The 12,084-nt window shown below is 39.9% G+C and overlaps 1 protein-coding gene across 3 annotated transcripts in view; it reads right to left on the reverse strand.

The window, feature by feature from the left end:
* Positions 1-12,084, reverse strand: part of SLC24A2 (solute carrier family 24 member 2) — a 78,731-nt gene that overhangs the window by 24,370 nt on the left and 42,277 nt on the right. For 2 of the 3 annotated variants that reach the window (XM_048504274.1, XM_048504272.1), the window contains exons 3-4: positions 8,125-8,160; positions 6,638-6,746 (exon numbers count right to left, since the gene is read on the reverse strand). In XM_048504274.1, coding sequence (XP_048360231.1) covers positions 6,638-6,746; positions 8,125-8,160 — 145 coding nt within the window. The remainder of the gene's footprint in view (positions 1-6,637; positions 6,747-8,124; positions 8,161-12,084) is intronic. The other variant, XM_048504273.1, reaches the window with a different exon arrangement.

Here is a 12,084-nt window from a genome sequence, read left to right on the forward strand (position 1 = left end):
GAGTTACAAATGCTTTTGTATCAAAATACCATGTTCAATAATGCACAAAATAATGATTTTGACAAAGGCAGCAAGTAAAAATGAATGATTATTCTCATATTCCTTCGGGACTATATTCTCATGAGGACACATACAATTTTCTCGCCCACTGCACCTCAGCTGACCATACTAACATCTTTATCTGAGACAGCATAGTTGACTATATCCTGATATAGAACCCCGTGCTGGGATTCAAACAAATTCACCAACACAAATGCTGTTGCTATTGAAATCTGTTCAAAGTGATTCTGGAGCTCAGACAGTTATGAGCAACTACTTGATTCTTGAAAGAGGTAAAAATATTCTTCTACTTCCTGCTACACAGGAATGGAAGCAGGTTGAGCTGCAAATTCGGCTTTAATATAAAGATTGTCTTGATTTAGAAAGACTGCCTGAAGGTTATGAGCCCCTATTTTTATGACGCTCAACAATGATCTACGAAGAAAAGAGAATGACCTAACAAGCTCTGCAGAAAAAGTAAGACAATTCTAAGACCAATGTAATAACTGAGAAGGAAGGAAGAGACATTCAATGAAGATTTTTTAAAAAGAAAGAAATAGGAAGAGCAGAATAGAAGCATGATAAATAAAGGGCGGAGAAAGGAAGGCAGAAGATCATACATTAAGGATCCCAAAAAGTTCTGTAGGGAAGAAACTGTATGACAGTGACAAGTGTCCCATTCAAAGATGTAAAGCTACACTTAAGATAAGGGATACTGGGTATCTAGGCATGTCACAGTCATTATATGATGTCACTGATGAATAGGACAAATGGAGAAAAAGGTTTATGCTAGAAAAAAATGAGTAGGAAGGAAGACATCCAGGCTACATGAATGTGACTCACTGGCACTTCTATTCATAAATTTATAAAATTTGTGTCCTAATTACCCTCTATTCCATACTTATTAAATCTCACTGGGGTTTTACTTAATTTCATAATTATAAATTTTACTTCCATTCTTTTTTTTTTTTAAAGTAAATTGCTTTCTTTGTATTAATGGATGAGCCGATATGTGACTATCATGAAAAGTCACATACTGCTGCTTGGTATGCCCCAGTACAACAGATGACTTGGGGGAAAGACATTATGCTACATGGTGCTTTTGTCAGGGGAAAGAGCATAGATCACACATCACAAAAAGCCCACAGAAAAGCTTTTTGGCTTGTCAGGACTGCTGGATGAGATATATCACTGTCATCCTTCCTTCCATACTTATGGCTGTACTAGCTATCACTACCACAATGTAACTTTTGCAGCTCACAGAGCTGGGCATTTTCCTCCTCCCCTCTCCCCAAAATGGCACCATATGACATTAAGTACAAAGATGAATGGAAGCTTAATGTAATGTTATTCACCATTCAAAGTTCATAAAAACTGATTATAAGTCAATGCATTGTCAAAGGCTTTCATGGCTGGAATCACTGGTTATAAGTCGTTCATTAATCAGAAATACTCAAAGTAATAGCTTCAGTTCCATATGAAAATTGTAGAGTATTCGTGTAAGAAAAAGTCAAATAATTAGAGATTAAGAACATAAACAGCATCCTGTTGGATCAGACAAAAGCTCTGTCTTCTTCAGCATCCTAGTTCCCACAGTGTTCAACAAAATGCCCCAAGAAAGCCCACAAACAAGGTATGAACAGGCAGCAACCTTCCTCATTGGTGCCCCAAGGGTCAGATACAATGATGCAATAAATTAGGAGGTAGAGATGCAAACATCCAGTTTACAATCATTCCAACAAAAACAGATGATAATTACATAAATAGTATTTGTTGGCTAATTCTGTGTGAAGCCACAGAGCAACAACTGCTAATATCAAACTACTGCTCTGTAGAGCTATATAGAGTTGCACCAAAAAGGTGGCTTGGATCTGTCTACCATTCTGCTGGCGTTCCCAGGGCCAAAGTAATGGAATCCAATTAGTGTTGCCTCTGCCTCCGGGAACACCTCTGGATTCCTCCGGCTGCATCTGCCTTGTTAGGCTGTCACGTTACACTGGTACAGCTGTGGAAGTGGCAGCCAAAGGTGGGTCTGTGATGCCTACCCAACTCCCTCTTTGCCCTCTCAGCCAGCATAACTGCCATTTAAGCCAGCCAAGAGGGCAAACGCACTGGCGTATATTCTTTAAATGCTATAAATATGCTGAACGGTAATTTTACATGTCAGTGAAAACATAAATATTGATATTATTGTTGTTAATATTAATATTGTAAATTTGATTGTTATGAGCCACCCTGAGCCCATCCAATGGAAAGGGTGGTCTATAAATCAAACGAAAACAAACATAAAATGTTCTGTTGCTAAACCAGAAAAATAACTTTTGACTAGAAAATAACTTTTGACTAGACAGAAAAGTAAGGATTGAATATATTTCACTTTTTAATATTAAAACCAAACCCAAAACTCCATGGCTTTATAATCTATGGAAATCATACATGTCTAGGTATCTGCAATGGCTGGATGTGAATATAAATACAGGAGAAGACAATTTTGCATCGTGTACCTAAGATTCACTAAAAAAGGCAGGACCACAAAGTTCCCTCACAAAAACATATTCAGTCCGGGGGAGGGCGGTCTATAAACCCAATTAATAATAATAATAATAATAATAATAATAATAATAATAATAATAATAATAATAATAATAATAATAATAATAATAATAATAATAATTTAAGTTCAATTGATGGCTTAAAATAAAAAAAGAAAAGTTCACAGTGCCTATTTTCTTATATATATTCAAAACAAATAGCTGAATTGCTACTTTCTGAAGAGAAAATGTGAAGGATGCCTTCTTATAAGAGATAAAAATGCTTTAAGTAAGTAAATAAATAAATCTGGTTGCAAATTTATCTTGGAAGTTAACTGCACATTGAAGATTAGAATCCTGAAATTTTCCAAATTATCCTTCTAAGTAAAATGCATGTGGAAAAAGCTTCTGCCCTCCCATCAGGGGAGGGCAGAAGCAACTGAGGTTCCATCCTCGTCTCCTTTGCTTTTATAAGGATGTATTTATTAATCAATTGTACACTGTATAAAAATGTATGTGTAAATATGCAGTTCTGTGATGGTGCAATAAACAACTTTAAATGATACTCACTTGTTTGTGTTTATTAATAACAAATCTCTATTCTTTGAATGAAATTATAGATAGGTACATGGTCGTTAACAAAAGCCACAAATGCCAGGATTTACAGATGTGCTGACACAGCTTCTTGCATATTAAAGAGTATACCTTAGGCTTAGAGAATTAACACATGTTTCCGTTAAACACCACTACAAAGAAACACATACACTGACAATTGATTTATAGAAATACATTCATGGATATTGTTGCCAGTTTGTGCTCAGTTTTTATGTGTTTGTAATGTACTATGTCATTAGCTCCATTACATATTTGGGAGTTTGAAAGTGCTTTAACCTACTACATTACAAATATTGTAATGTGCTAGGTAAAAGTGCTTACAAATTCCCAAATATGTCATACAGCAAATGTATAGCAAATATAGTTTGGATCTATTGGAGGCTTGCAACCCTAGTCTGGGTAGAAAGTAAGGAGATACTTTGATTTGTACATATAATTCATGACGTTGAAAACATGCTAATAACATATGTTTTAACATATGTTTTGTATTTTCTATGTTGTACTGAAGAGAATGGCTGACTTACATTTGTAGCTATTTATATCCTGTTTTTCTCACTGAATTGTGAATGAAAACATTATTATTTGTAGCTTGCTTATCTCACTGAGATTTATGCTGGATAGGTTTTATATCTGTTGGAGTACATTACTTAATAAGAGCTTTATATTTTGTACATACTTATCTGTGTATTTCTAAATTAAAAATAAACACATCTGTTCCATTTGTTTTTGAACAGTATGTATCCTTTATTGTTTGATATTCCAGTTTTCTCCTCTTTTCTCACATTATAAATATGTATAAAATAAAAATTAAAAAGTATTTCGGAATATGTCAACTATCAGATACAACTCTGTTGTATCATTACAATCTACAGGTCAAAAAAGGCTTTCCAGGAATTTGGGATATGGTGACATTTTCAATATCTTACTTTATTTACATAGAAATAATTAAAATAAAGTGATAAAACCACATTACTTTCAGGAATTAGTATTCCTAATGTTTAACATGATTCCAGGCTTACAGATTTTCAAGGCATGTTTCTTTAGTACACGATTAGACAAATGCAGGGGCTAAAGCTGGCACAAGTGCTTTCAGAACTGACCACAGGGCACATCTACCTGGGAATTAAACTGCAGTCTGAACAGTAACATGCAGTCAATGGCGGTTTCCGTACAGCTCAATAACAGTGCCCTAGGGACGTTAAAAAACACCATCCCTGGGGAGCTGTTCGCACAGCAGGCGCTGCTGAATCGCAGCAGCACCATGTTCGTGCTGGCCAAGCAGTGTGAAAACGCCACTTTTGAACCTCACTCAACAAGCAAGGTTTTTCAAAAGCGGCTTCTTCCACCTGCTGCTGTGTGAAAGGCAGCGGTTGGAAGGCGGCATTTTCCCCCCGCCGGCCCCAAACGGCTCTTATCTACTGTTGCCTTCCATCGCATTGTGGAGGCCAGGGGACATGTCTCCTGGCCTCTGACCCCAGAGCGATCACTCTGGCCACGGAGGCGTGTCCCCTGGCCTCCACGACAGAAGGCAACAGGAGGTAAGAGCAGTTTGGAAGTGGTGTAGTCTGTGTGAAGGCTGCGCCGTCGGCTGCGCTCCCAGTGGGACCGTCCATGTGAACGGTCCCGGGGGGGGGGTGAATCAGCAGATGCACCCACGCTCAGAACTATGCAGATGCACCCACACTCAGCTGGCCGTGCAGAAACGGCCTATCTGTTGCCTTCGTGTTTTGAATATTTTATCTGATCTCTATTATTTTATCTCTTTTTTTCACTACTGTTTCCCTGCCTGTTCACTGCCTCTCTTTGTGCTTTTGTTTCATTCTCTTCCTTCCAAGAAAGCTTTTTTAAAAGGATGATGTTTCTATAGGCATAGTTCACTTTCAGTCAAGGAACAGCCCAGCTGTAAATCACAACATACCAGCAAAAGGCTTGGATCCACTAGAGCATTTCCAAGGACAGAATTAAATGTGTCCACAGAGCAGAAGTTTTTTGCCGCCTCCTCCTGCTGCAATCCAAAATGCCCCCTGAAATACTGTTCCTGAGAATCCCTTGTCTCCATGAGCAGCATTTTGGGAGAGGTGTGAGAAATTTGTGCTCCATGTGCAGAAATCATTTTTTTTCCACAGACACACTCAAGTCAATCTATGCCACATTGTTTTAGTGCTTTTAAAATTACAATACATGGAGTGAAAGTAGTCAATATATCCCACAATATATTATGTCTGCTTGGACACCTTTGTGTGTTGTTCGGTGTAGATACACAGACATCCTTTGCAAGAATGATGGTGTGGCACATGCCCGTAACTTCTTTTTTAAGAATGGAAGGTACTGATTAATAACTTCTAATTAAAAAAATTATAATCCAGAATTCACATTTCAGACCAATGCTTATCAATCAGTACATGGTGATTGAACTATGGTCTTCCTCTAACAGTGATGTAGTTTTATCAGTCCCTGGGGAACTTTGGTTATTTCTGGTTACCTATTCAAAACGTCACATATACAATAGGTGCATCTGAGTCAAACCTTGCATGTTAACTTGCATTATTGAAAATAAAACTAAGATGGGATCTTCGTTTCAGAAAAAAATGTAGATATGTTACATTATTAAACTGGACAAAAATGTTTTCAAGTGAAACCTGGTCTTCTTGTGTTAATGGCACAAGGCAGGGATACTTACTCCATGTTTCATGGAAAATCAAATTCATAATTATTGTTAACCAAAACAGCCACATTTACTTCCACCATAGGTATGATGTCTGCATTTCAGAGAGGATCATAACTTACCTGTTTCTCTGGCAGCAGCTGGATCAAGATGGAAATCATCTGCCTACCACAAGCCTTGCCAAGAAAGAGCCTTGCCCACTTTCTTGGCAAATATGGAGCAGATGCCACATTGGGAAAAGTCTCAGAAGAGCCACAAGTGAAATGTCAAGCCACTGAGTGTTCACCTGAGTTTTGAAATTATCAGACTTGTCTACATAACGAGTAATATATGACTGTTCCCTTCTTCATATTGTTCTAGACATTTTAGCATTGCAAATTCAAGCATTACGGCAGAATACAGGTTTTAACTGCAGGTTAGCTACGTTATGCTGTCAGAACATGTACACATTCACACACACAAACATTTGCAACTTTAAATCCACCTGAAGGAAGGTGTATAAAATAAGGAACCCCAATATCAAAACAGGCACATTGATTGATTGATTGATTTGATTTCTATCCCGCTTTTCCCTGACCAAGTCCAGGTGTTTCTGTGTGATGGACTGTATAGCTGTGCAAGCCTTCTGAACAGAAGGTATGCACTTGCAGGCTTTTGTGACCCATGCCTGCAGGGAATAGGAGAGAAGAGGCATAAAGCTGCTGAAGATAAATTTAGGAAGAATTAATTTGAGAGACAAGAGGCAGTGCAAAAAATAATGTAAAAGAATAAAGGGAGTTAGTGATACCTTCTGCAAGTGGGTCAAGGGTATGAATCATAAGCTGGAAAATGCTGTTCCTCATTAGACTATTGTGCAAAGATGCAGAACTCCCGCCCCGCTGGAGACGTGGCTTAGTCTATGGGAGAAAAAAAGACAAGAGAAAGAATGATTTTCTGAAAATAGATTTGCTTCATGCATTATAAGGCCCTGATTTGTCCAGAAAAACAAATGTTTCCTTCATACAAAAGACTCAACTTGCAATGAGATTCAATAAGCAGTATTGCAAGTAGTATTATAAATAGTAGCACTGCAGAACAGCAAGTGTGCGTAGTTGAGAGGAGGATTAATTGGAAGACAAGCACCATATAAATGAAGTTTAAAAAATAAACATTAATATTTTACAGGTTTCCATAATGCCAGGATAATAGATTTTCAGACTGTAGGTCACAAGTTGCGGACCTCATTTTAATAAAGGATTTTTAATACAGGAATTACAACTACGCATAGGCACGATAATTTGTGCCAGGTATAATTTGAGAAATCTGGATTATTTTACGCACTTTTTTCCAAATATCCAACAAACAACAGAGCTCCCAAATTCAGCCCAAAGAGAATCAGGCCCCTTACAAAATGTTTCTATGCAAGCCTATCTGGTCACAGCGCCCACTCTGTATGCACTGGAAACAGTTCTGAGGGGAATGTGCTATTGTATGCTCCCTGTTGGGTCACGAATGCTGCCATGAGCAGACACAAGTGCTGTAAGAGAAGCTGCAGACTATTAGCAATGTAGTTTCCACAGCTGGTGATTTACTTCCTTGCTACTGTTCTAGAAACCCAGTATGGTGGGAAAACACTTCCCATGATACCTGGCAGCTGTAAATTTTGCATGAAATAGTGACTAGAAACTTAATTAATACATGTGAGTCATCCAGAACTATTAGGATGGGTGTGTATTCTGTAGTCATACCTGAACTTGAAGCCCAAACCTATCCTAAAAAAGGGGAGCCATGGGAGGGCTTCATTGTGATACGATATACAGCTATATTATTTTACAGTCACTTAATGGTTAGTAAATCAGCTTGTTTCCAGTTGCAATGGCTTGAAAAAAATGAACTACATTTAACCACTACAAATTAGGGAAGCCAACCTCCAGGTGGGGGGCTGGACCAGACTACAGTGATTGGCTCCCCTGGAGGAAACGGCTGCTTTGGTGAGAAACTCTAAACATCCCCTTTCCCAACTCTATCCTCTCTAGGCACAACCCCCAATCTCCAGATTATTTTCCAAGCCAGAGTCGGCAATTCTAACTTCACCTAATTCATTCAGGAAACATTTTGTTGCGTATAAAACATCCTTTTCTACATAATCCACAAATCACAGTGATGGAATTAGTCCTTTGAACAACAGAATTCCTTGTTCAGCAGTAGGAGAATTACACTAGTATATAACAGGTTTAATCTACAACTTTTCAAGAGAAGCCACCTTGGGATAAAAAGATACAAATTGCTGCCTACCGTCAGCATCATATCATCCTTCTCCTCACAGTGAGACTGCGTGAGCAGAAAAGGAAAAAAAGACAAGACAAAACAACAGTGGGTGAGGGAGCATGCAAACACCTTGAGAATATACATTCAGAACAAAAAGGGTGAAACAGCATACAAATGATGTGAAGTAGCATACAAATGATGTGGCCACAGTCCTATTTTACAACTCAGAATTTCAATTGGACAAATTTTCTAGAAACAGTCATGGAAGACCGACTTAGACTACATCTAAGACTACAAAACCTGCAATAAGGACAGTTGTTTGAAGAAAGAAGGTTGGTTTGTCTTGACATTTTGAAATTCAGAGTTATGTGCGTGATATTATTTAGTCTTGAGTGGTGTATTTGACATGGCTTTCAATAACCAACAAATGCACTGAAATAACATATGCAGAAATAAAAGCAAAAATAAAACCAACCCATTAAACTTCTGGCTCCACTCCAGAACTATGGGAATTTGTCATCCCAAGAAACTCAACAAACCAAGAGGGAACAAGCTTGTCCAGAGACTAAGACAAGGAATAATAGTTCAAGGTATAGGAAAAAGATCCACCTAAACATTAGGAAGAACTTCCTGATGATAAGGGCTGTTTGACAGTGGAGTGTGGTGGAGTCTCCTTCTTTTGGAGGTTTTTAAACAGAGGCTGGATGGTCATCTGTCAGGAGTGCTTTGATTGTGTATTCCTGCATGGCAGGGGGATTGGACTTGATGGCCTTTGTGGCCTCTTCCAACTCTATGATTCTATGATTCCATGACTTCTGCACTTGACAGAATATTCGCTAAAACCATCACTGTTAAAACCAGCTAGTGAATACCTGCTGGAATAGAACTGTTTTGCACATTCTGCTGAATCTATCCAGGGAAATTGGAAAACTTCAGCTATTTTATACTTTAAAAACTCATTGCCATTAATGAGATTAGATGAACTGCCATTATAACTGTTAGGTTAGGAGAACTTGGTGAGCAGTCTATACAGAAGGATCATTTGCAGTCCCATCGCTGTGAAGGGGTAAGAAGATGGCGACCCCTCCCCCCACTCATGCAAATACAATAACCACAAACAACTTTCTGGATTAAAAATACAGTTGTCCCTACCATTGCCGGGGGGTTAGGGGTGTGGCACACTTGAATTGTGGAAAATTGCATAAAAGTTCCCTTGCTTCCTGCTCAAACCCCGCTGCTGGGGCCAGGGGCTTCCTCCCTTTGGCCCTTTAGGGCCATCCCCCAGCTGCTCTTTGCCCATCCTAGCCTGCAGCCTGGAAGAAGGAGGTGGTGCCAATCCAACTGTGCTTCTTCCCCCTCCCACAGCAGCAACAATTTCACACCAGCCAAGACTTGCCCCAGGCTCTAGGCCCGCACCACTGCTCCGCACCACTGGATCTGCCTTGCCTGTCTCCTGTGACTCTCAGCTCTCACCGGCTGCCTGGGGCTTGAGGCTGGCTTTCTGCTCCCTGCCACCTCATCAGCCTTTCCCCTGCCCCAAGCCTCCAGGTAAACATGGCCCTGGGGTTGCATTGGGTGGTGCACTGCAGTTAAGGCTGGAAGAGAAAACCATGGTCAGTCAAAATGGCAATGTATAAAGTCACCATGCGGGAGGGATGACTGCAGCTACAACATTTATTGGTACAGCAGCTGACAGAGAACAGCATGAGGCAATGGATTCACACATTTGCCAATCCACCTGCCGGCCAATGTACACCAGCCTGTCCCAGCCTATCTGCTGGGGAGGGAATCTACCATGGTATAGCTAGTATAAGAATCCACATGGGTTGAACTCACTGTGTAGTCTCCTCTGCCACTTGAGAGTGAGGGCATCCTGAGCTAGACATATCCCCTGTAAGCCCTCACTCCAAAATCCCGAAAGAAAAGAAAATGGGCACACAAGCCACTTCCCCTGAAAACCGATCTAGTCCCATGCTGATACCGAGGCCAACTGGGCCCTCACAGCATGGCAGGGCCTAACAACCAACCAGGTAGGACCCACAGTGATGCCCCCTTGGTGTGATCCATCTTCTAGGTCATCACCCCCTAGTCAAGTCATTTTTGAGCCACTTGAGGGAAAACATTAATAAAGTTTCCGTTTAAACATGATGCAAATAAAAAGTACATTGTTTGTTCCTGTCAAATCTGACCGAAAGAGTTGTCATGATCATCCCAGAATTCTGTGAGAAATGGAAGCTTGTGTCACTCTCCAACACACAAGATGTGACCTGATCTAATTTCAGTCTCCCTCTATCATGGGTCAAGTAACGCAACATAATAGCTCATAAAATGAAACTGTGAAGCTTATTTCATAAAACTGGGTAATAAAATATAATCCTCTGGCACTTATATTACAATACAGTTGGCTTAATTATTACATGTTCATATCACCAGTTTTACAATGTACAACACATTGTCCACAGGAAATTAACCATCTCTGCTTTATGACACTGATCAAGATGAGCTATCTAAAAACTTCTTCTGAGTCAGCAATCCCAGTCTTCAAGGTTCAACTGAGGACAAACCAATTATGACACAAACATGACAAGAATGCTACAGTAAGCCAAGAGTGAACAGCACCTTAATAATTTACCTTATTTTAGCTGAGAGCTTCTTGATTAAGAAAAGTTTACATGAGAAAATGATGTCTTTGTTAAGAGTACAATTCCTGTGTTTCATCTTTCAAACACTGATGTGGCACAAATATTTTCTATAATGATGCTTGAACCCTCGCAATGCGAAAGTCAAACTACAGGATTTTCTTTAAAGAGAAAGCAATTAGATATACATAATTTCATCACTCACAAGCTGTGTGCAGAAATAGGAGCTTAGGACCATTTTCAGCTGGGTTATCTGTCCCAAGTTCAATGATGCTGGGAAATGGCTTTTCTTCCTGCTTCCCCATAGTGCTGTGGTGTGTTCATGCAACTTCCAGAGTTTCCTTGGCTTTTCTCCAGTCTTTCTCAAACCTGCTTTACTCCAAAGTTTTGGAAAAGACACAGGAAAGCCTAGATGGTTGCTGTGTGGATGGGAATGTTTGGATTTCCCAGGTCCTGCTCATACTACAGTGGCCATTTCCTCCATCATCAATAGGAGGTTTTTTAAAAACAACAACAACAACAAACCAACCCACACCCTAACTAGCACTTGTCAGCAGCACAAGCTTCCCCTGCTGAGCAGCCCCTTGTCTGCACGGCACCAATACAGTGGCCACACTGCGTTGCACATGCCCAGCTCACAGGCAACACTGGTTGTCTCCCTTCCAAATATTAACCATGCTTAGCCTCCCAGATCTGACAAGATAGAGCTATACCATGCTGCCGTCCTTCCCTTATGACAATTTAAGGGGAAGCGAAATTGCAAAGGCGTTGGTGAGACAACATCCACTGCTGGGGACTGAAGTAGGAAAAAAGTGGAGAAAACTGACACGTGGAAGCCCCTTTGCTGCTGCGTTTTATCAGTTGCAGTGGCTATGGGGAAACCACACAAGCCTGGTGTGTGCGTCTGTTTCCAAATTAATACCTCTCACACTCATACCCAGACCACATTGTTTGTACTGTGAGAAAGGCATTGTACTCTATGGAGCTGTATGTGTACACACACATTCACACACACACACACAGCAATTGAGGCATCCTTAATCATCAGTGACATGACACAAAAATTGCACATTGGCCTTGTCCAATGATTGTCACTAGACAATTTTCCTGTTAAACTTGGCCATTTTATCTTGATATCTGGACAGTTTGAACAGCTCTATTTGTTCATGAGACTTTCTGCAGCTCCCATAACATTTTTCTTATACCAGATGTGCCTGAATTTTTCCAACAGAACAATACTTTTGTTACCAACCCTCAGGAACCAAGTGATAAAGGCAAAAACCTTCCCGGTAAGTTTTAGGCCCATTCTGCGCAACACAAAATATTTTGAAGACATTTTTAAAAGAAC

This window comes from Sphaerodactylus townsendi, linkage group LG07 (assembly GCF_021028975.2).
Source record: "Sphaerodactylus townsendi isolate TG3544 linkage group LG07, MPM_Stown_v2.3, whole genome shotgun sequence".
NCBI classification, from domain to species: Eukaryota; Metazoa; Chordata; class Lepidosauria; order Squamata; family Sphaerodactylidae; genus Sphaerodactylus; species Sphaerodactylus townsendi.